Here is a 24,835-nt window from a genome sequence, read left to right as displayed (position 1 = left end):
AAGCACGCACCACCATGCCCAGCTAATTTTTTTATATTTTTAGTAGAGGTGGGGTTTTGCCATGTTGGCCAGGCTGGTCTTGAACTCCTGGCCTCAAGTGATCCACCTGCCTTGGGATTACAGGTGTGAGCCACTGTGCCCAGCCCCTGGCCCCACTATTTTTTAGGTGTGATTTTATTTTTGATGATTATATGAAATGAGATGCCTTGTTTTCTTACCATTATCATATTTTTCATAGCATGATTGATCATTCCCTCCTTTGTCCCTTCTGTATGTTTTATATAGGCTTTTATTGGAGCAATGATACCTCTTTTTGGGGGGGCCTTGGCAAGGTGTGGTGGCTCACACCTTAATCCCAGCACTTTGGGAGGCAAAGGCGGGCAGATCACATGAGGCCAAGAGTCTGAGATCAGCCTGGTCAACATGGTGAATCCCCATCTCTACAAAAAGTACAAAAGTTAGCCAGGTATACTGGTGCATGTCTGTAATTCCAGCTACTTCGGAGGCTGAGGAATGGGAATTGCTTGAGGCAGAGATTGCAGTGAGCCAAGATCATGCCACTGCACTCCAGCCCAGGAGACCTAGCAATATTCTGTCTCAAAAAAAAAAAAAAAAAAAGTGGCGGGGCCGGGTGCTTGCTTTGTTGCACAGGCTAGAGTGCAGTGGCACAACTTTAGCTCACTGTAACCTGGAACTCCTGGGCTCAAGTGATCCTCCTGCCTCAGCCTCTTGAATGGCTAGGATTACAGGCATGTGCCACCAGCATGCCTGGCTAATTTTTAAATTTTTTTGAGAGATGGAGTCTTGCTATGCTGCCCAGGCTTGTCTTGAACTCCTGGGCTCAAGCAATTCTCCTGTCTCAGCTTCCTGAGTAGCTGGGACTACAGGTGTTTGCTACCATACCTGGCTGGGTTTGAGTCTTGGCTCTACCACTTACAAACTTTCTGACCTTGACTTCTGTGCCTCCGTTTCCTCATCTGCAAAATGAGGATTATAATAATATCTAACTTTAGAGTTGTTGAGAAAATATAATGAACTATTATGTGTAAAACATTAGAATAATGTTATAAATAATTCACCCTATTTAAGGGCTAGTTATTATTTCTGTTATATAGGTAGCTAATATCTATGGAACTATTTCTTTGAGCTAGGTATTGTATTAAGAACATGTATACATTTTATTGCATAGTATCTATAACAATCTTGTAAGTAGTTACACTTTCATTTCATAAATGAGAACACTGAGCTTCAAAGATGTAGAAACTAAAAGAGCTAGTATCTGCCATCTGCTTGATACTGAAAAATTGATTCATTCGAGTTCATGGTTATACATTTATTATTTAGTGCATATGTAGTTTGTCATGCAAACTGTAAATTTCTTGCAGTGTTGTAACAGTTGTGGTTTAAGGAAAGTAAGAGGAACATTTTAGTAAGTGAATGTTATTTTGTTTCGGGATATTTTATTTTTGTACTAGACTAGGTAAAGGTTTTATATTTTCTGTTTGGGAGCTTTGTCTGAGAACTTAGATACTGGATATCAAAATGCTGGTGCTTCTACAGTGGCCTCAGTGTCACAACTGTACTAAAAACTGACTAATTTTTTAACCTTCCAAACAGTAACTTATGAAATTGTCTAGAGAGTGAATGTTTTCTCTTTTAAATGTGATTATTGTTGTAGTCTGAATCTAAAATACTTAAGATTTTTCCTCAGATTATCACTGTCTTATTTCATGGTTGTGTTTGTTTCTCTGTTTGCCTTTCTGAGATCTCACTGTAAAAGTTTTCATCAAACCAAATACTGCATATTCTCACTTATAAGTGGGGGCTAAATGGTGAGAACACATGGACACATAGAGGGGAAGAACACACAATGGGGCCTATCGTAGAGTGCAGGGAGAGGATCAGGGAAAATAACTAATGGGTACTAGGCTTAATACCTAGGTGATGAAATAATCTGCACAACAAACCCTCATGATACAAGTTTACCTATGTAACAAGTCTGCATGTGTACCCCTGAACTTAAAACTTTTATTAAAAGTTAAAAACTTAAAAGTTAAAAAAGTGTCTTCATCAGTGGTGTGTGATATTATTTTAACAAGATGCAGTGCTTGTTTTTTTTTTTTTCTGAGACAGAGTCTTACTCTGTCGCTGAGGCTGGAGTACAGTGGCACCGTGTCAGCTCACTGCAACCTCCATCTCCTAGGTTCAAGCAATTCTGCTGTCTCAGCCTCCCAAGTAGCTGGGATTACAGATGCCCACTACCATGCCTGGCTAGTTTTTATATTTTTAGTAGGGATGGTGTTTCACCATGTTGGCCAGGTTGGTCTCGAACTCCTTACCTCAGGTGATCCACCTGCCTCAGCCTCCCAAAGTGTTGGGATTACAGGCGTCAGCCACCGTGCCCGGCCAGTGCTTCTATGTTTTAATAACTACTCTATCAGAAAAGAGTTTAGCTCTATAGTCATGGAAATATATAAAGCAACTTTTGTTAAGATGGCTAAGAACTGGGCAGTAAGGATGATGTGAGATAGTAGATGTTCTACTTAAAGGTAAAAGTCAGGAGAAAGCCTATTAGGTATTTCTGACATACCAGTTTTCAGAGTCACTGGGTGACTGAGATGTCAGTATATACCAAGACTATTTGGGGAACAAAAATTATATGCTCCCAAAAAGACTACTTGGAAGTATTCAGAACGATCCCCAAACCCCAACATCTATGAGCAACACTTGTGTGTGTCTATAACCAGGAAGGTTTGCTTGTCTGTCTCATATCAAACCAGCCATTTCAGAATTTAACTGTTCCAGGTAGTCAGAGAGTTAAGGTAACCTTCAAAATCTAGAAAAAGTATTTTATAAAATTCAACATCCCTTTATGATAAAATCTCTCAGCAAACTAGTCATAGACAGAACATACCTCAACATAATAAAGGCTACTATATATGACAAACCCACACCTAATATCATACTGATAGGGAAAAGCTGTGAAAGCCTTTTCTCTGAAAACTAGAACAAGGATGCTCACTTTCACCACTCCTATTCAGCATAGTACTGGAAGTCCTAGCTGCAACAGTGAGGTAAGAGAAAGAAAAGGCATCCAAATTGGAAAAGAGGAAGTCAAATTGTTCCTCTTTGCGGATAAAATGATCTTATATCTAGAAAAACCTAAAGATTCCACCAAAATCTTTTAGATCTGATAAATTCAGTAAAGTTACAGGATTCAAAAATCAATGCACAAAAATCAGCGTTTCTATACACCACTAATTAGCTGAAAAAGAAATCTAGAAGGCAATCCCAATTACAATAATAATAAAATACCTAGGAATAAATGTAACCAAGAAGGTGAAAGACCCTGCAAGAAGAACTGCAAAACACTAATGAAAGAAATTGAAGAGGACATAAACAAATAGAAAGATATCTCATGCTCATGAATTGGAAGAATTAATATTGTTAAAATGACCATGCTACCCAAAAACAATCTACAGATTCAATGAAATCCCTATCGAGATACCAATGTTGTGTCAGGCGCAGTGGCTCACTCCTGTAATCCCAGCACTTTGGGAGGCCAAGGTGGATGGATTGAGGCCAGGAGTTGAAGACCAGCCTCGCCAACATGGTGAAACCCTATCTCTACTAAAAATACGAATATTAGCCAGGCATGATGGCACATGCCTGTAGTTCCAACTACTTGGGAAGCTGAGGCAGGAGGATCGCTTGAGCCTGGGAGGCGGAGGTTGCAGTGAGCCGAGATTGTGCCACTGCTCTCCAGCCTAGGGTGACAGAGCGAGACTCTGTCTCAAAAAAAAAAAAGATGCTAATGTTGGCTGGGGGCAGTGGCTCACGCCTGTAATCCCAGCACTTTGGGAGGCCAAGGCGGGAGGATCACCTGAGGTCAGGAGTTCGAGACCAGCCTGCCCAACATGGAGAAAACCTGTGTCTACTAAAAATACAAAATTAGCTGTGTGTGGTGGCACATGCCTGTAATCCCAGCTACTCGGGAGGGGAGGTAGGAGAATCGCTTGAACCCGGAAGGTGGAGGTTGCAGTGAGCCAAGATCGGGCCATTGCACTCCAGCCTGGGCAACGAGAGTGAAACTCCATCTCAAAAAATAGAATAAAATAAAAGGCCGGGTGCAGTGGCTCACACCTATAATCCCAGCACTTTGGGAGGCCGAAGTAGGCGGATCTTCTGATGTCAGGAGTTTGCGACCAGCCTGGCCAACATGGTGAAACCCCATCTCTACTAAAAATACAAAAATTAGCCAGGCGTGGTGGTGCGCACCTGTAATCCCAGCTACTCGGGAGGCTGAGGCAGGAGAATCGCTTGAGCCTGGGAGGTGGAGGTTGCAGTGAACTGAGATCACGCCACTGCACTCCAGCCTGGGTGACAGAGTGAGTCTCCATCTTAAAAAAAAAAAAAAAAAAAAAAAAAAAAAAGAAGATACCAATGTCATTTTTCACAGAAATAGAAAAAGCAGTCCTAAAATTTGTATGGAACCAAAAAAGAGCCCAAATAGCCAAAGCAGTCCTGAGCAAAAAGAACAAAGCTGGAGGCATCATACTACCTGACTTCAATATATATTACAAGGCTATACTGACCACAACAGCATGATATTGGTATAAATCAGACACATAGACCAATGGAACAGAATAAATCCACATGTTTGCAGCCAACTGATTTTCAACAAAGGCACCAAGAACATACAATGGGGACAAGACTCTTTCTTGAATAAATGGTGCTGAGAACATGGTATATATGCAGAAGAATGAAACTGGATCTCCATCTCTTACTATATACAAAAGTCAAATCCAGTCACACCAGTACACTCCAGCCTGGGCAACAGAGTGAGACTCCGTCTCAAATAATAAAATAAACGTAATTTAAAGACTTAAATGTAAAACCCCGAACTACAAAACTACTAGAAGAAAACACAGGGGTTTCAGCATGTTATTCTGGGTCTTAAAAGTAATAATAAAAAAAAGAATACTGGGCAACATAGTGAGACCTTGTCTCTACAAAAAAACAAAACAAAACAAACAAACAAAAAAAATTAGGCCACAGTGGCTTACGCCTATAATCCCAGTACTTTGGGAGGCTAAGGCAGGAGGATCACGTGAGCCCAGGAGTTCAAGATGAGTCTGGGTAATATAGTGAGACCCTGTCTTTAGAAAAAAAAAAAAAAAATTGGCTGGGTGCAGTAGCCCATGCCTGTAATCCCAGCACTTTGGGATGCCAAGCCAGGCAGATTGCCTGAGGTCAGGAGTTTGAAACTAGCCTGGCCAACGTGGTGAATCCCTGTCTCTGCAAACAATACAAAAAAATCAGCTGGGTGTGGTGGCGTGTGCCTGTAGTCTCAACTACCTGGGAGACTGAGGTGAGAGGATTGGTTGACCCTAGGAGGTTGAGGCTGCAGTGAGCTGTGATCACACCACTGCACTCCAGCCTGGGTAACAGAGTGAGACCCTGACTCAAAAAAATAAAAAATTAGCCAGCCATGGTCGTGCACACCTGTAGTCCCAGCTACTTGGGAGGCTGAAGTGGGAGGATTTCTTGAGCCTAGGAGTTCAAGATTGCAGTGAGTTATGATCAAGCGACTGCATTCCAGCCTTGGTAAGAGAGAGAGAGACCTTGTCTCAAAAAAAGAAAAAAAAAAAAAAGAAAGAAAAGAAAACAGAGGAAACACTTCAAGACATTGGTCTAGGCAAAGATTTTATGGCAAAGACCTCAAAAGCATAGGCAGAAAAACCAAAAATCGACAAATGGGACTATATTAGACTAAAAAACTTCTGCACAGCAAAGGAAACAATAGAGTGAAGAGACAATCTTTTGAATGGGAGTAAATACTTGTAAACTATTTATCCAAAAAGGGGCTAATATTTGGAATATACAAGGAACCCAAACAACGCAATGGTAAAAAATAAAAAACCATCTCTCCCCACCCCGATAATCCCATTTAAAAATGGGCAAAGGAAATTAACAGAAATTTCTTGAAAGAAAACATAGGAATGGTCAGCCGGGCGCGGTGGCTCAAGCCTGTAATCCCAGCACTTTGGGAGGCCGAGGTGGGCGGATCATGAGGTCAGGAGATCGAGACCATCCTGGCTAACGCGGTGAAACCCTGTCTCTACTAAAAATACAAAAAATTAGCCGGGCATGTTGGCGGGCGCCTGTAGTCCCAGCTACTCGGGAGGCTGAGGCAGGAGAATGGCGTGAACCCAGGAGGCGGAGCTTGCAGTGAGCCGAGATCGCGCCACTACACTCCAGCCTGAGGGACAGAGAAAGACTCCGTCTCAAAAAAAAAAAAAAAAAAAAAAAAAAAAAAAATAGGAATGGTCAACAGGTATATGAAAAATGCTCAACATCATAAAAAATTTGCTGATCAGGGAAATGCAAATCAATACAATGAGATAGTATCTCATTTAGAATGGCTACCATCAAAAAGACAAAAAGACCTCATCTCTACAAAAAAAAAAAAAATAGCTGGATGTGGTGGTGCACACCTGTAGTTTAAGCTACTTGAGAGGCTTAGGTGGAAGGATTGCTTGAGCCCCGATTGGCACTACAGTGAGCTGTGATCGTGCCACTGCACCCCAGCCTGGCAATAGAGCAAGACCCTGTCTTAGACAAACAAACAAAAACAGGCCAGGCACGTTGGCCAGTGCCTGTAATCTCAACACTTTGGGAGATCGAGCCAGGTGCGATTGCTTGAGCTCAGGAGTTCGAGACCAGCCTGGGCAACATGGTGAAACCTCGTCTCTACCAAAAATACAAAAATTAACTAGGTGTGCTGGCACATGCCTGTAGTCCCAGCTACTCGGGAGGCTGAGGCAGGAGGATCCCTAGAGCCAGGAGTTTGAGGCTGCAGTAAGCTATGATCATGCCACTGCACTCCAGCCTGGGAGACAGAGTGAGATCCCATCTCAAAAACAGCAACAACAATAACAACAACAACAAACCCCGAAACCCCAAAAATGAACAAACAAAAAACAAACCAGATCTGATGAAGATATGGCATAAAGGGAACTCTTATACTCTTGAGGGGAATATAAATTAGTATGGTCACTATGGAAAACAGTATGGAGATTTCTCAAAAAAGTAAAAAATAGAACTACCATATGATCCAGCAATCTCATTAGTGGGTATTTATCCAAAGGAAGGGAAATCAATATACCAAAGGGATACTTGCATCTCCATGTTTATTGCAGCACTATTCACAGTAGCAAATATATGGAATCAACCTAAGCATTCATCGATGGATGAGTGGAAAAAGAAAATGTGGTATATATACAAAATGGATCACTATTTGGACATAAAAATGTATGAAATCCTGTCATTTTCAGCAACACAGATGGAACTGGAAGTCATTATGTTAAGTGAAATAAGCCAAGCACAGAGAGACTAATATTGCATGTTCTCACTTATATGTGAGAACTAAAATAGTTGATCTCATAGAGGTAGAGAGTAGAATGATAGTTACCAGAGGCTGGGAAGGGTGCGTGGGATAGAGGAAGCTGGTTAATAGATACAAACATATAGTTGGATAGAAAGCGTAAGTTATAGGCTGGGTATAGTGTCTCATGCCTGTAATTTCAGCACTTTGGGAGGCCAAGGAGGGTGGATCACTTGAGGCCAGGAGTTCGAGACCAGCCTGGCCAACATGGCAAAACCCTGTCTCTACTGAAATTACAAAAAAAATTAGCTGGGCGTGGTGGGTACGTGCCTGTAGTCCCAGCTACTTGGGAGGCTGAGGTATGAGAATCGCTTGAACCCAGGAGGTGGAGGTTGCAGTGAGCCGAGATTGCACCACTGCAACCAGCCCAGGTGACAGAGTGAGACTCGGTCTGAAAAAAAAACAAAAAACAAAAAAAGCACCTGGGCGCGGTGGCTCATGTATGTAATCCTAGCACTTTGGGAGGCCAAGGTGGGCAGATTGCCCAAGCTCAGTTTGAGACCAGCCTGGACAACACGGTGAAACTCCATCTCTACTAAAATATAAGAAATTAGCTGGGTGTGGCGGCATGTGCCTGTTGTCCCAGCTACTCAGGATGCTGAGGCAGAAGAATTGCTTGAACCCGGGAGGCAGAGATTGCAGTGAGGCGAGATCATGCCACTGCACTCCAGCCTGGGTGACAGAGCGAGACTCCATCTCCAAAAAAATAAATAAATAAAAAATAAAAAGTTATAATATTCAATAGGAGAGTATGGTGACTATCACTAATAATGTATTGTATACATCTTTTTTTTTTTTTGAGATGGACTCTGGCTCTTTCACCCAGGCTGGAGTGCAGTGGTGTGATCTCGGCTCACTGCAAGCTCCGCCTCCCCGGTTCACGCCATTCTCGTGCCTCAGCCTCCCGAGTAGCTGGGACTACAGGCACCCGCCACCACGCCCGGCTAATTTTTTGTATTTTTAGTAGAGATGGGGTTTCACCGTGTTAGCCAGGAGGGTCTTGATCTCCTGACCTCGTGATCCACCCGCCTTGGCCTCCCAAAGTGCTGGGATTACAGGTGTGAGCCACCGTGCCCAGACAATGTATTGTGTATTTCTAAGTAGGTAGAAGAGCAGACTTGAAATGTTCCCAATACATATAAATGATAAATACTTGGCCTAGTGTAGTGGCTCACATCTGTAATCCTAGCACTTGGGAAGGCCGAGGCAGGAGGCTCACTTAATGCCAGGTGTTCAAGACCTACTTCCTAAGTAGCTGGGACCACTATGCCTGACTATTTTTATTTCTGTAGAGACAGGGTCTTGCTTTGTTGCCCAGGCTCAAGTGATCCTCCCATCTCACCCTCCCAAGTATCTGGGACCACAGGCATGCACCACCATGCCTGGGTAATGTTTTTTGTATTTTTTGTAGAGATGGGGTTTCACCATGTTTCCCAGGCTGGCCTTGAACTCTTGGGTTTAAGTGATCCTCCTGTCTCAGCCTCCCAGAGTGCTGGGATTACAGGCATGAGCTACTGTGCCTTGCCCTAAAAATCGTTTATTTTTTGGTTCTTGCTTTCCATGCTAGACTCATCACAAGCTTGCAATTCCTTAACATGTACCCACCAGGCCTTGAGCCAAACCCAATTTCTCACCATTCCTTAGAATATCCCATGCTCTTATTCCTCTGAGACTCTGCACTTGCTTTACACCTTCTCAGTATGCCCTTTCCTTGCTTGTTCTATTTGACAAGCTCTTATTCTTTAAGAAAACTGAAGGATGACTTCCTCTGGGAATCCTTCTCTGACCCCTTCAAGCAAGGCTTTTACTGGTGGCCGGTAAAAGGTTGAGTATCCCTTATCCAAAAGCTGGGAACCAGAGGTGTTTTGGATTTTGGAAAATTTTTTTGAATATTTGCATTATACTTACTGGTTGAGCATCCCTAATAACTACTCTTGATGCGCTCATCATGTCTTCGTTCCAGGCTGTAATAAGGGGGAAGTAAAAAGTACAATTTCATCAAGAAAGCAATAGCATCCCCAGAAATTCCATGCAGCAATTCCCACTTGCATCTTTTTTTTTTTTAGATAGGGTCTCGCTCTATTGCCCAGGCTGGAGTGCAGTGGCACAATCTCAGCTCACTGCAACCTCCATCTCCCGGGTTCAAGCGATTCTTCTGCCTCAGCCTCCTGAGTAGCTGGGACTACAGGCATGTGCCAACATGCCCAGCCAAGTTTTTGTATTTTTAGTAGAGACAGAGTTTCACCATATTAGCCAGGATGGTCTCGATCCCCTGACCTCATGATCTGCCCACCTCAGCCTCCCAAAGTGCTGGGATTATAGGCATGAGCCACCGTGCCCGGCCTCTTGCATTTTCTTAGTAGCATTATGTAACATGCAGTCTCCTAGTTGCAAGGAAGATTGTCAGGTTGGGTTTCTTTCAGTCACAAAAAAAAAGAAAATTGGTGTTGAGTAAATAATTCGTATTGTTTAATCTGCTTACTTTTCAGTAGATGGGTTCTAGGCCATAAGCTCAGTTTTTGTCCAGGAAGTGTAAGTCACTGGAGGATTATCTCCAGAATTTTTTGGGGTGATTCTGCCTTATAAAACTGTAGCTCTTTACACTAACTACAAATATAACGCAACCTATATTTCTGTCCGTCCATATATTAGCAAGTGAGGTGTAACCCACATTTCTGTCCAGCCATATTCTTGGGGGCTTGGCTGAAGCCTTTTATAGAACCACACATGAAATGTTGCCAAAGAGGAAGCAAAAAAATGCAGCCCTTGCCAGTGACTTGTGAACCACCACAAACCCAAAAGTCATGTGCCATGCTACATTACAAACTAACCCTAGCTATCTCATCATCAAGTGCTCTCTCACAACACAAACTAACCCTTGGTACCCCAAAAGCCAAAGAGATCAGAGAGATCAAAGGCAAAAGAGAGCAGAGCTCAGACCTGAGATAGATTTACTCACGACTCTATTTTTTCTGTTTGTTTGTTTTAGATAGGGTCTCACTGTGTTGCCCAGGCTGGAGTGCAGTGTCTTGATCGTGGCTCACTGTAGCCTTGATCTCTTGGGCTCAAGCAATCCTCCCACCTCAGCCTCCTGAGTAGCTGGGACCACAGATGCACACGACCACACCCAGCTAATTTTTGTATTTTTTTTATAGAGATGTATTTTACCATGTTGCCCAGGCTATCTCGAACTCCTAGGCTCAAGCAGTCTACCTGCCTCAGCCTCCCGAAGTGTTGGGATTACAGCTGCGAGCCACCATACCCATCTTCACAACTCTTCAGGCTCCATGAGAAGACAGATTCTCCTCCAAAAAGGGGTTAGCAGAGCCTAGGGTCTAAGGGTCTTCAGCAGTCTCCTTCAGGTCCCTTTGTGGTCGCCACATTTGTTAAAGGACAAAATTAGAATAAATATAGTTTAAAGATTTCAATTGTCTTTATTGCTATTCTAGAGTCCAGCAACTCTTCATTTCCTAAAATAGAATAAGTGTACCAATGAGCTCAGTGGAAGAATTTGGCTTTATAGTCAGAGAAGGGCTTAAAAAAGCAGAAGCAAAGACCTGAGAGTGTATTATTAGCCCTTTCAAAGTTCTTATATAAAACACAAAGGCAGGGATATAAAACAACAGAAAAGTAACTGATTTGTTAGCATCAACTTACTTCAGGCTACTTCTTTTGTGTAAGAGTTAAAGCGGAGGGACTTTAGTTATGCCAATTGAAGATTGAAGCTGGAGAGTTTGGGTGATTGGCTGTTATCTCTCTTTCCTGATTTCTTGGAAAGTCAGATAACAACTTAGTAGAACTTTAGCACGGGTAACTCCGTTTTCATTTTTAGTCTCTTCTGTTAAAGCCTAGTGCAGGAACTCAATCCAAAACTGTTATGGCCTCCTGTAATTTTTATTTAGTAGCATTTTGGTAAATTTTGTCATATATACTTTAAAAAAAATGCCTGTCTTTGAGGAAGGATTAGATGAAAGATGCCACTTTTGTTATTGAAATGTTCCATATCCTTACTAATTTCTTGTCTTCTTGAGCTTTCAGGTTTAAAAAAAAAATTTTTTTTTAATTTGTTTTTTAGATGGAGTCGCACTCTGTCGCCCAGGCTGGAGTGCGATGGCACAATCTCGGCTCACTACAACCTCTGCCTCCCGGGTTCAAGTGATTCTTCTGCCTCAGCCTCCCAGGTGGCTGGGACTACAGGCAAGCACCATCACGCCTGGCTAATTTTGTATTTTTAAGAGACGGGTTTTCACCATATTGGCCAGGCTGGTCTCGAACTCCTGATCTCCACCGCACCTGGCGAGCTTTCAGTTTTTGAGAGATGTGTTAAAATGTCTCATAATATTTAGGGGCCAGGTGCGGTGGCTCATGCCTGTAATCCCAGCACTTTGGGAGGCCGAGGTAGACGGATCACAAGGTCAGGAGATCGAGACCATCCTGGCTAACATGGTGAAACCCCGTCTCTACTAAAAACACAAAAAATTAGCCGGGCATGGTGGCACGTGCCTGTAGTCCCAGATACTTGGGAGGCTGAGGCAGGAGAATGGCATGAACCTGGGAGGCGGAGCTTGCGGTGAGCCAAGATCACGCCACTGCACTCCAGCCTCGGTGACAGAGCGAGACTCCGTCTCAAAAAAAAAAAAAAAAAAAAAAAAAAAATCATGGATTTAGAGCTGGGTGCAGTGGCTCATGTCTGTAATCCCAGCACTTTGGGAGGCCGAGGCAGGCAGACTGCTTGAGTCCAGGAGTTTGAGACCAGCCTGGACAACATGGTGAAACCCTGTCTCTAAAAAAAAATTTAAAAATTAGCGGGGCATGGGGGTGCACACCTGTGGTCCCAGCTGCTCAAGTGGCTGAGGTGGGAGGATTGCTTGATCTCAGGAGGGGGAGGCTGCAGTGAGCTGAGGTCATGCCACTGCACTCAAGCATGGGTGACAGAGCGAGACCGTGTTTAAAAAAAAATAAAAATAAAGATCATAGATTTGTCACATTTGCCTTACATTGTCAGTTTTTGTTTTCTATATTACAAGACCATGTTGTGAGATACATACAAGATCATGATTATTATCCCTTGGTAGAATAATTTTTATGCAATGTTCACACAGTGCTTTTTTTCTTGAATCAGTTGGTCTGACTGTATCAGACTCAATATTCTTTGCATAGTTTGTATTCAAATTGTGTCTCTGCCATTTACTAGATGTATGATCTTGAGAAAGATTTAATTTCTCTGTGCCTCAGTTTCCATGGCTGTAAAATGAGGTTATTAGTGATACTTGCCTCACAGGATTATCTTCAAGATTAAATAAGTTAATATGTATAAAGCAGTTATACAGCAGTACCTAGTATGTAGCAAATGCTGTAAATGTTAGCTGTGTTATTGCTGTTTTATAACTGTGTGTGATGGTTGGGGCATCTTTTTTAAACTTTTATTTTTATGGGTACATAGTAGATAATATTTATGGGATACATGAGATATTTTGATACAGCCAGACAATGTGTAATAATCACATCGGGGTAAGTGGGATATCCATCACCTCAAGCATTTATCATTTCTTTGTGTTGCAAACATTCCAATTATACCTTTAGTTATTTTAAAATATACAATTAAATTATTGTTGAGTGTAATCACCCTGTTGCACTAAATCTTCTTCGTTCTATCTAGCTATATTTTTGTACCCATTAACTGCCCCCACTCCCCCACACCCCACACTATCCTTCCCAGCCTCTGTTAACCATCATTCTACTCTGTCTCTATGAGTTCAATTGTTTTATTTGAGCTCCCACAAATAAATGAGAACATGTGAAGTTTGTCTTTCTATGTCTGGCTTATTTAACTGAACATAATGTCCTCAAGTTCCACCATGTTGTTGCAAATGACAGATTCTAATCCTTTCTTATGGCTGAATAGTACTCCATTGTGTGTATGCACCACATTTTCTTTATCCATTTGTTTGTTGATGGACACTTAAGTTGCATCCAAATCTTGGCTATTGTGAACAGTGCTACAATAAACATGGAAGTGTAGATATCTATTTGACATACTGATTTCCCTTCTTTTGGTATATACCCAGCAGTGGGATTGCTGGATCATATGGTAGCTCTATTCTTAGTTTTTTGAGGAACCTCCAAACTGTTCTGCATAGTGGCTATACCAATTTACATTCCTACCAACAGTTCACGAGGCTTACCCCTTTCTCCACATCTTTGCAAGAATTCTTTTTTTTTTTTTTTTTTTTTTTTGAGACAGAGTCTTTCTCTGTTGGCCAGGCTGGAGTGCAGTGGCGTGATCTTGGCTCACTGCAACCTCTGCCTCCCAGGTTCAAGTGATTCTCATGCCTCAACCTCCCAAGTAGCTGGAATTACAGACGGGCACTACCATGCCCGGCTAATTTTTGTATTTTTAGTGGAGATGGGGTTTCACCATGTTGGCCAGGCTGGTCTCCAACTCCCGACCTCAGGTAGTCCTCCACCTCAGCCTCTCAAAGTGCTAGGATTACAGGTGTGAGCCACCGTGCCCAGCCTGCAAGAATTCTTTATTGCCCTTCTTTTGGATAAAAGCCATTTTAACTAGGGTGAGATGATATCTCATTGTAGTTTGGATTTGCATTTCTGTGATGATCAGTGATGTTGAATACCTTTACATATACCTGTTTGCTGTTCGTATGTCTTCTTTTGAGAAATGTCTGTTCAGATCTTTTGCCCATTTAAAAAATCTGATTGTTAGATTTTTTTTTTCTTATAGAGTTGTTTGAACTCCTTATATATTCTGGTTATTAATCGTTTGTCAGATGGATATTTTGCAAATATTTTCTCCCATTCCATGGATTGACTCTTCACTCTGTTGATTGTTTCATTTGCTGTGCAGAAGCTTTTTAACTGGATGTGATCCCATTTGTCCATTTTTGCTTTGGTTGCCTGTGCTTTTGGAGTATTATTCGAGCAATCTTTGCAGACCAGTGGGAGAGTTTCCCCCAATGTTTTCTTGTAGTAGTTTCATAGTTTGAGGTCCTAGATCAAAATCTTTAATCCATTTTGATTAGATTTTTGCATATGGCTAGAGATAGGAGTCTAGTTTCATTCTTCTGCATGTAACTATACAGTTTTCCCAGCACTATTTATTGAAGAGACTGCCCTTTCCCCAATGTATGTTCTTGGCACTTTTGTTGAAAATGAGTTTATTGTAGATTTATGGATTTGTTACTGGATTCTGTATTCTGTTCCATTGGTCTATGTTTCTGTTTTTATGCCAATACCCTGTTGTTTTGGTTACAATAGCTCTGTGGTATAATTTGATCAGGTATGTGATTCCTCCAGTTTCTTTCTTTTTTTCTTTTGAGACAGAGTTTCAGCTCTGTTGCCTAGGCTGGAGTGCAGTGGTGCAATCTGGGCTCACTGCAACCTCTGCCTCCCAGGTTCAAACCATTCTCCTGCTTCAGTCTCCCGAGTAGCTGGGATTACAGGGGCATGCCATCACGCTCAGCTAATTTTTGTATTTTTTTTTTTAGTAGAGACAGGGTTTTACCATGTTGGCCAGGCTGATCTCAAACTCCTGACTTCAGGTGATCCACCCACCTCGGCCTCCCAAAGTGCTGGGATTACAGGCGTAAGCTACTGCGCCCGGCCCAGCGTTTTTTCTTTTCCTCAGGATGGCTTGGGCAATTCTGGGTCTTTGTGATTCCATAGAAAGTTTAGTATTTGAGTAGTATAGGAATTTTAAAAATACTGATTCTTCCAATTCATGAACATGGAATATCTTTCCATTTTTTTGTGTCTTTAGTTTCTTACATCAATGTTTTATAACTTTCATTGTAGAGAACTTTTTTATTTGTTTTTGAGACCATCTTGCTCTGTCACCCAGGCTGGAGTATAGTGGCACGATCACAGCTCACTGCAGCCTCGACCTCCTGGGCTCAAGCAATCCTCCCACCTCAGCTTCCCGACTAGCTGGGACCACGGGCTTGAGCCACCAAGCCCAGTTAATTTTTTTTGTATTTTTTGTAGAGATAGTCTCACTATGTTGCCCAGGCTGGTCTCAAACTCCTGGACTCAAGCAATCCTCCTGCCTTGGCCTCCCAAAGTATTGGGATTATAGGCATGAACCACTGTGCCTGGCCTCTTAGAGCTCTTTTAATTCATTGGCTAACTTAATTTCTAGGTATTTAATTTTATTTGGAGCTACTATAAATTTGATTACTTTTTGGTTTCTTTTTCAGATTGTTCACTGTTGGCATATAGAAATGCTACTGATTTTTTGTATGTTGATTTTGTATGCTGTAACTTTTCTGAATTTATCGGTTCTAGTAGTTTTTTTAGTGTAGTCTTTAGGTTTTTCCAAATACAAGATCATATCATCTGCAGACAAGAATAATTTGGCTTCTTCGTTTCCAATTTGGATGCCCTTTATTTCTTTCTCTTGTCTGATTGCTCTAGCTAGGATGTCCAGTACTATGCTGAATAACAGTGGTGAAAGTGGACATCCTCTTTGTGTTCCATATCCCAGAGGAAAGGCTTTCAGTTTTTCTCCATTCAGTATGATGCTAGCTTTGGGTCTGTCATATATGGCTTTTCGAGTTATGTTCCTTCTATACCTAGTTTTTTGAGGGTTTTTATTATGAAGAGATGTTGAATTTTATCAAATGCTTTTTCATCATCAATTGAAATGATCATATGGTTTTTGTCCCTCATTCTGTTGATATAATGTATCACATTGATCGATTTACATATGTTGAACTATCCTTACATCCCAGGGATAAATCCCAGTTGGTCAGGATGAATGATCTTTTCATGGGTTTTGCCATTTTGCTAAAATCTTAGTGTGACAGTTTTCAGATGATGGAAAAATAAGAAGAGTGACTTTCAGCTGGAAGAGTCCTTATTAAAACACAGATATCTTTTGTAAATAGAGCTGGAAAAATACTACCAGTGAGCTCTTAGTTTATAAATGTTTCTTTTAACTTATCCATGCAGGATCTGAAATGGAAAGCTACTTCTCTTTCATCAGTCAAGAGGTACATTACAACAGAATCATTGATGCACTGAGAAGAGAGCTGGGTTCCAAATCTCACTCGGTGATCTAGGAGAGGAGAGGCAGCCAGTGTTCTGCCTGCCTTAGTTTTTCCGATCAGGGTTCCTGTGGCTCTTTGTGTTTTGGCCCGGCCTCCCCCTCAACAGCCTTCCCTGTTCTGCCTGGCCACTCTGAAACACTGAATTCTAAGATAAGCTGTGATGTCTGACCTGTATTAATAGCTATGATAAACTTGTGGAGCTACTGTCATTTCAAGGAGTTTTCAGATATTGAAGAGTTTAAGTAAGTTGTCATGTTTTCTTTTGGAATTCCCATTTGGTCAAGTATAGCATACTGAAATGATACTCCTGAAGCCCATAGGATAATGACATTTTTGCATAGTTTACTACTATGAGCCACTGTGCCCGGCCTATAGATTTTTATGGTACTTGGGGGAGACTTTGAGTATGTGGGTTTAGCATCTTATAAAGACAGTTTCATTAAGTGTTATATAAGGCTCATGCATATATCTTCTTTTTGCACACTTAGAATGCCACAGAAGGGACTCTTTTCTGTTGGTATCTTAAGACTCACCAAGGTCAGCCGTGAGGAATCAGCTTAAAAATTTTCTCTCATTTTTTTTTCTAAGGTATTAAAAACAGGCCAGGCATGGTGGCTCACGCCTGTAATCCCAGCACTTTGGGAGGCCAAGGCTGGTGGATCACAGGGTCAGGAGTTCGAGATCAGCCTGGCCAACATGGTGAAACCCTGTCTCTACTAAAAATACAAAAATTAGCTGGGCGCGGTGGCAGGCGCTTGTAATCCCAGCTACTCGGGAGGCTTAGGCAGGAGAATTGCTTGAACCCGGGAGGTGGAGGTTGCAGTGAGCCGGGATCACACCACTGCACTCTAGCCTGGGTGACAGAGCAAGACTCTGTCTCAAAAAAACAAAACAAAACAAAAAAAACAGACATGATTGGCTGGGCATGGTGGCTCACACCTGTAATCCCAGCACTTTGGGAGGCCGAGGCAGGCGGATCACCTGAGGTCAAGAGTTTGAGACCAGCCTGGCCAACATGGTGAAACCGTCTCTACTAAAAATACAAAAATTAGCCAGGTGTGTTGGCACATGCCTGTAATCCAACTACTCAGGAGACTGAGGCAGGAGAATCACTTGAACCTGGGAGATGGAGGTTGCAGTGAGCCAAGATTGTGCCACTACACTCCAGTCTGGGTGACACAATGAGACCCTGTCTCAAACAAAAACAACAACAGCAACAAATCAGACATGATTTCTTTTATTTCTTTCTTCATTTTTTTATTTCTTCTAAAAAAAAAAGAAAAAATGGGATACATGTGCAGAACATGCAGGTTTGTGCCATGGTGGTTTGCTGCACCTATTGACTAAGTTCTAAGTTCCCTTCCTTCACCCCCCACCTGCTAACAGGCCCTGGTGCGTGTTGTTTCCCTTTCTGTGTCCGTGTGTTCTCAATGTTCAACTCCCACTTATGAGTGAAAACATGCAGTGTTGGTTTTCTGTTCCTGTGTTAATTTGCTGAGGATGATGGCTTCCAGCTTCATTTACGTCCCTGCAAAGGACATGACCTCATTCCTTTTTATGGCTGCATAGTATTCCATGGTGTATATCAGACATGTTTTCTTGAGATGTTATTAACAACGTTTTTCTGGCCAACTCAATGTGAAATAATACCGGTCTTGGGTAGAATAATTTCTTTTCATTCATGGAAGTGATACTTTAATGTAATTAGATGTATATTTTATCTAAAGTGGCACAAAAATATCTTGGCATATTGTACATTTGGAGATGTTGACCTCACATATAACTATTGCCGTTGACCCTCGTTTCTTGTTTTATTTAATATTCTAGGTACGACACCGAGCTTCTGGTCAGGTGATGGCTCTTAAGATGAACACGTTGAGCAGTAACCGGGCAAACATGCTGAAAGAAGTACAGCTCATGAATAGACTGTCCCATCCCAACATCCTTAGGTAATGGTTTTTCCTTCCTTCTGATCAATGAGAAAACTGAAACATTGGAGTTTTGCTAGAATAGCACTAATAGCAAAAAAAGGAGGGATTCAGGATTTATCATGCTGAATCTATCTTGCTGGGGTTTAGTGGTACTCTTGATTGTTTTCTACCCATTGAGACTTAATTTATTGGTAATTAACTGCATTTAATAAAGCAACTTCCTCTATCTCTTAAGTTGCTTTACTCTCATTAGAACATTAGCAGCAGCTCATTAGAACAGTTGTTTTCTATTGCTGGCTGGTAATTTATCAAAGAGGAGAGATTGGTCTTTATGTGGTTATTTAATTTTCCTGATTATAGGAAATTGTAATTAAATCAACGAGTGGCAATAAATGTAAAATTACACCCTCAAGTTATCTATCCTTAACTTTTAGCACTCACTTGAGGAGGCACATTTTGCCTTTGAGAATTGTTATTCTTTTGAGATAGGGTCTCACTCTGTCACCCAGGCTGGAGTATAGTGGCATGATCATGGTTCACCGCAGTCTTGACCTCCAGGGCCCAATTGATCTTCCCGACCTCAGACTCCTGAGCAGCTAGAACTACAGGTGCACCACCACATCCAGCTAATTTTCACAATTTTTTTTTTTTTTGAGACGGAGTCTTGCTCTGTCACCCAGGCTGGAGTGCAGTGGCGCAATCTCGGCTCACTGCAAGCTCCGCCTCCCGGGTTCACGCCATTCTCCTGCCTCAGCCTCTCCGAGTAGCTGGGACTACAGGCGCCCGCCACCACGCCCGGCTAATTTTTTGTATTTTTTAGTAGAGACAGGGTTTCACTGTGGTCTCGATCTCCTGACCTTGTGATCCGCCCGCCTCGGCCTCCCAAAGTCCTGGGATTACAAGCGTGAGCCACATTTTTTGTAAAGTCAGAGTTCCACCATTTGCCCAGGCTGGTCTCAAGTTCCTGGGCTCAAGCAATTCACCCTCCTTGGCCTCCCAAAGTGGAGAATTACTTTTATAAGTTTATATAATTGTCACTTTTTAATAATCCGTATTTGAATCTTTCTTGCCTTAATTATTTTGGTATTTTAGTCAGGCAAGTATATTTTCTTTTTAAAAAAAATTTTGACTGGGCACGATTGCTCACGCCTATAATCCCAGCACTTTGGGAGGCCGAGGCGAGCAGATCATGAGGTCAGGAGATTGAGATTATCCTGGCTAACATGGTGAAACCCCATCTCTACTAAAAACACAAAAAAAAAGTTAGCCGGGTGTGGTGGCACATGCCTATAGTCCCAGCTACTTGGGAGGCTGAGGCAGGAGAATTGCTTGAACCCGGGAAGCAGAGGTTCCCTCTGGGAACCTAGTGCAGTAAGCTGAGATTGCACCACTGCACTCCAGCCAGGATGACAGAGCGAGACTCCGTCTCAAAAAAAAAAAAAAAAATTTTTTTATTTGGCCAGGCATGATGGCTCATGCCTGTAATCTCAGTACTTGGGATGCCAAGGTGGGTGGATCTCTTGAGCCTAGGAGTTTATGACCAGCCTGGGCAACATGGTGAAACCCCATCTCTACAAACAACAACAACAACAAACAACCAAAAAAATTAGCCAGGTATAGTGGCATGTGCCTGTAGTTTCAGCTACTCGGGAGGCTGAGGTGGGAGGATCTCTTGAGCCAATAGTTCACAGCTGCAGTGGGCCATGATCGCAGCACTGCACTCCAGCCTGAGTGACAGAGTGAGACCCTGTCTTAAATACAAAAATTATTTTATTAAAAAAAATTTTTTTTAAATGAGACAAGGTCTCACTGTGTTGTTCAGGCTGGGATTACAGGTGTGATCCACCACACCTGGCCAAGTATGTTTTTAAATGAGACCAAATAAGACAATTTAATTCAATGTATATTTAGTTAGGGTTTATGTGCAGGATGTTTTGTAAAGTTTAAAGTGCTATTTACTTAGGGTCATTTATTGCTAATTTTTGTATGTTTATATTGGGCTAGAGAGAACTCATATGGCTTAAGTATGACTTACATGTTTGGTCAATGGTATTAAATTATGGAATTAAATTATACTGCTTACTTGAAACTTTTTATCCTTATATAGGATTATTGGCTTCCTAGTCTACTACAAAAATATTCAGCCAGTATTTTTATTGTGGTGACTTTCTTTCAAATTTATAAGTCAAATTAACACTTTTTTTTTTTTGAGATGGAGTTTCACTCTTGTCGCCCAGGCTGGAGTGCAATGGCTTGATCTCAGCTCACTGCAACTTCCACCTCCCAGGTTCAAGTGATTCTCCTGCCTCAGCCTCCCAAGTAGCTGGGATTACAGGTGCTCGCCATCACACCTGGCTAATTTTTGTATTTTTAGTAGAGATGGGGTTTTACCACATTGGCCAGGCTTGTCTTGAACTCCTGACCTCAGGTAATCCACCTGCTTCGGCCTCCCAAAGTGCTGGGATTACAAGTGTGAGCCACCACACCTGGCCAGATTAACACATTTTTTTGAGCATCTACTATATGCCTGGTGATCTATTCAGACATCAGAAAGGTATCAAGATATATATAAAATAGAGTGTCTGCTAGCAAGGAATTTATACTTTACTTGCTCTACTCACATTGATGGAAAGAGAACTAATAAATTAACTAAGACACCACCATTTGAGTAGAAGAAACTCTTAAGTGCCATAGGAGTTCAAATGAGTGAGGGGTCATATTAACTTTGAAGAGTCAGGGAAGTCTGGGCGCGATGGCTCACGCCTGTAATCCCAGCACTTTGGGAGGCCAAGGCAGGCAGATCACAAGGTCAAGAGTTCGAGACCATCCTGGCCAACATGGTGAAACCCCATCTCTACTAAAAATACAAAAATTAGCTGTGTGGTGGCATGCACCTGTAGTCCCAGCTACTTGGGAGGCTGAGGCAGGAGAAGCTCTTGAACCTGGGAGGCAGAGGTTTCAGTGAGCTGAGATTGCACCACCGTATTCCAGCCTGGCGACAGAGCAAGACTCTGTCTCAAAAAAAAAAAAAAAAAAAGGGTCAGGGAAGCCTTCTAGGAGGGAACTTGAACTGGACTTTGAATTTTTTTAAAAATTACTTTTAATTTTTGTGATTACATAGTAAGTATATCTACTTATGGGTTACATAAAATATTTTGATGCAGGCATGTCATGCATAATATTGAAGCTTGATTTTTAAAAGGATTTTAGAAGATAGGGGAGGAACTCAGAGCAAATAGTGATATAGAAAGCACAGATATAAAAATGCAAAGCTTTTTGAGGAGTCAGTGAATAAAATCCTGTTTGGCTAATAATGACAATAATAATAATGACCATTTATTGAAGGCATGTTGTATACCGGGTGTGTTACTTATTTAAAGATTTAATCTTCACACTCACTCTCCATTGAGGCCAAGAGATTAGGTATGGGCCAAAGTCTCCTCTAAGACCTGTGTTCTTTCTACCAGGCTTCTCTTAGAAGAACTGAGGATTTGATAGGATAGTATTGGTAGATAAAGGTGGAAAAGTAGAATTGAGTCAAATTATCCAGAAATGCTTTGCATAAATCCAGAGGATTGTAGTTTATGATCTGTGGTTGGATTCTGAGCAGAAACTAGAATGATAAGGTAATTGATGACAAGATGCAGAATGGTTTAGTGTTAGAGAGACTGGTAGCAAAGAGATCAGTTAGGGGGCTTCCACTATGTTTGAGAGTGAGGTAGATGAGGCTTTGATATTCTGCTTAGGAATTTTTAAGATGATCATATTTTAAGTAATATCTAGCTTAAGAAGTCATATTTTAATTTTTTTATTATTACAGAAGTGATACATAATTGCAATGCAAAAATTTAGAAAATAGAATTAGTAAGAAAAAGAAAATAAAACTTGCCCTTAATCTCAGCATGTAGGGCTAAAACTAGTATTAGCATTTTGGCATCTTTCCTGCTAATCTTTTTATTTTACCATTCCTTTTCTTATTCTCTTCACTGTGAACGGAACTAGCAAATGCATGGAAAGTTGACTTTAAATAAATTTTATTCCATTACAGCAAAATCTTTAGATATACTTGTTATATAATGAAATGGTATAGTATAACCTGAAACTGTAAAACTACTAAAAGAAAACATAGGCCGGGCACGGTGGCTCACGCCTGTAATCCCAGCACTTTGGAAGGTCTCTACGAAAAATACAAAAATTCAGCCGGGTATGGTGGCACACACCTGTAGTGCCAGCTACTCAGGAGGCTGAGGCAGGAGAATCGCTTGAACCCAAGAGGCAGAGGTTGCAGTGAGCCGAGATCGCACCACTGCACTCCAGCCTGGGTGACAGAGCAAGACTCCGTCTCAAAAAAAGAAAAAAATGTGGGGAGAAGAATGGTGGTTACCAGAGGATAGGGATGAGTGGGGTGGGATGGGGGAGGAAATGGGGGGATGTTGGTCAGAGACACAAAGTTTCAGTTACATAGGAGGAATACGTTTCTGAAATCTGTTGTGCGGTATGGTGATTATAGTTAATAATAATGTATATTTCAAAAAACAGAGAAAATAGAACCGCTATATGATCCAGGAATAGGAGTAAATTTCAAATATGTCACCACAAAAAATGATGTGAGGGAATAGATATGTTAATTAGCTTGATTTAATCATTCTACACTGTATACATTTATGTTTGATCTATTTTAAGAAGTAGTAGTATAGTATGATTAAAAATGAAGGCTTTAGGTTGGGTGTGACCACACCTGTAATCCCAGCAATTTGGGAGGCTGAGGCAGACAGATCCCTTGAGCTCACAAGTTCAAGTTCAAGACCAGCCTGGGCAACATGGTGAAACCATGTTTTCTTTTGTATTTTTTGTAGAGAAAATGTTATGTTTTCTCTACAAAAAATACAAAAATTAGCTGGGCATGGTGGTGTGCACCTGTAGCCCTAGCAACTTTAGAGGCTGGGGTGGGAGGATGGCTTGAGCCTAGGAGGCAGAACTTGCAGTGAGCCGAGATCACACCACTGCACTCCAGCCTGGGTGATAGAGCCAGAGCTTGTCTCAAAAAAAAAAAAAAAAAGAAAGCTCTAGATTAGAGGTGTCCAATCTTTTGGCTTCCCTGGGCCATACTGGAAGAAGAATTATCTGGGGTCACATATAAAATACACTAACACTAACAATAGCTGATGAGCTAAAACAAACAATTGCAAAAAAAAATCTCATAATGTTTTAAGAAAGTTTATGAATTTGTGTTGTGCCACATTCAAAGCCATTGGGCCACATGTGGCCCACGGGCTGTGAGTTGAACAAGCTTGCTGTAGATTCTAGATCAAACTGCCTGGATTCAAATCCTGGATCTTGGGAAAGTTTAGTTAACCTCTCTGAGCCTTAGTTTTCCCATCTATAAAAATGAGGGTAATGACAGTAAATATTTTATGGAGTTGTTATTGAAGATTAATTAAATTACTACATGTAAATCACTTAGAATAGTACCTGGTATGTGGTAAGTGCTCAGTAAATGTTAGCTATTATTATTAGTTTCTTTTCCTCTGGCTGCTTCTTTCAGTGGCCTAGTATAGCTTTTGTTGTTGTTGTTGTTGTTGTTGTTATTTAGTTTTTATTTCGTAATGATAAACTTAACTCAACTCTGCAATCCAGCTAGGCATGGAAGCGAACAAGGAAAACATGGAATCCAAAGGGAACTGCAGCGAGAGCACAAAGATTATGGGATATTGTGAGCAAATGGGGTGGAGGAGTGCTCTCCTGAGCTACAGAAGGAATGGTCTGGTGGTTAAGATAAAACACAAGTCAAATTTATTAGAGTTGTCCACAGTCAGCAGTGGTGATCTTCTTGCTGGTCTTGCTATTCCCAGACCCAAAGTTTCCCATGGCCTCCACAATATTCATGCCTTCTTTCACTTTGCTAAAGACCACATGCTTGCCATCCAACCTGACACATAAACCCTGGAATAATTCTGTGAAAGCAGGAACCCTTATAACCAAATCCTTTCTCTCCAGTGGTCAGAGCACAAAAGTTTTCTGTTGTCTTTGGAAACTTGTCTGCAAACAGCTCGAAGGAGACATGGCCCAAGGGCTCGCCATTTGACTGTGATATCGAAGAACATGGTGGGGTTGACCATGGCTGATAGTACGGGGCTCCCGGCGGTGGCAGCGGTGTCTGCAAAGCACCTTTTTTTAATTCATTTACTCACTCAACGCTTGTTGAGTGCCTACTGCTGCTTTTAACAGATTCAACGGTTTTCTACTAAAGCATTGCTGTCCAATAGAACCTTCTGCAGTGATGGAAATGTTCTATATTTCTGCTGTCCAATAGCCACATGTGGCTAATAAGCACAGAAATATAGCTAATGCAAACAAGAAATTAAAATTTTATTTGAATTGGTTTAAATTTAAAT

At 41.6% G+C, this 24,835-nt stretch overlaps 1 protein-coding gene across 3 annotated transcripts in view; it reads left to right on the top strand.

The window, feature by feature from the left end:
• The window catches only part of TESK2 (testis associated actin remodelling kinase 2), a 116,817-nt gene that overhangs the window by 21,020 nt on the left and 70,962 nt on the right, over nt 1–24,835 (top strand). For all 3 annotated transcript variants that reach the window (XM_030823778.1, XM_030823777.1, XM_030823776.1), the window contains exon 2: nt 18,337–18,458. In XM_030823778.1, the coding sequence (XP_030679638.1) occupies nt 18,337–18,458 (122 nt within the window). The remainder of the gene's footprint in view (nt 1–18,336; nt 18,459–24,835) is intronic.

The sequence above is a fragment of the Nomascus leucogenys genome, chromosome 12 (genome assembly GCF_006542625.1).
Source record: "Nomascus leucogenys isolate Asia chromosome 12, Asia_NLE_v1, whole genome shotgun sequence".
Taxonomy (NCBI): domain Eukaryota; kingdom Metazoa; phylum Chordata; class Mammalia; order Primates; family Hylobatidae; genus Nomascus; species Nomascus leucogenys.
The sequence above is the reverse complement of the archived record's forward strand: the minus strand, read 5'-3'. Positions and strand labels throughout refer to the sequence as shown.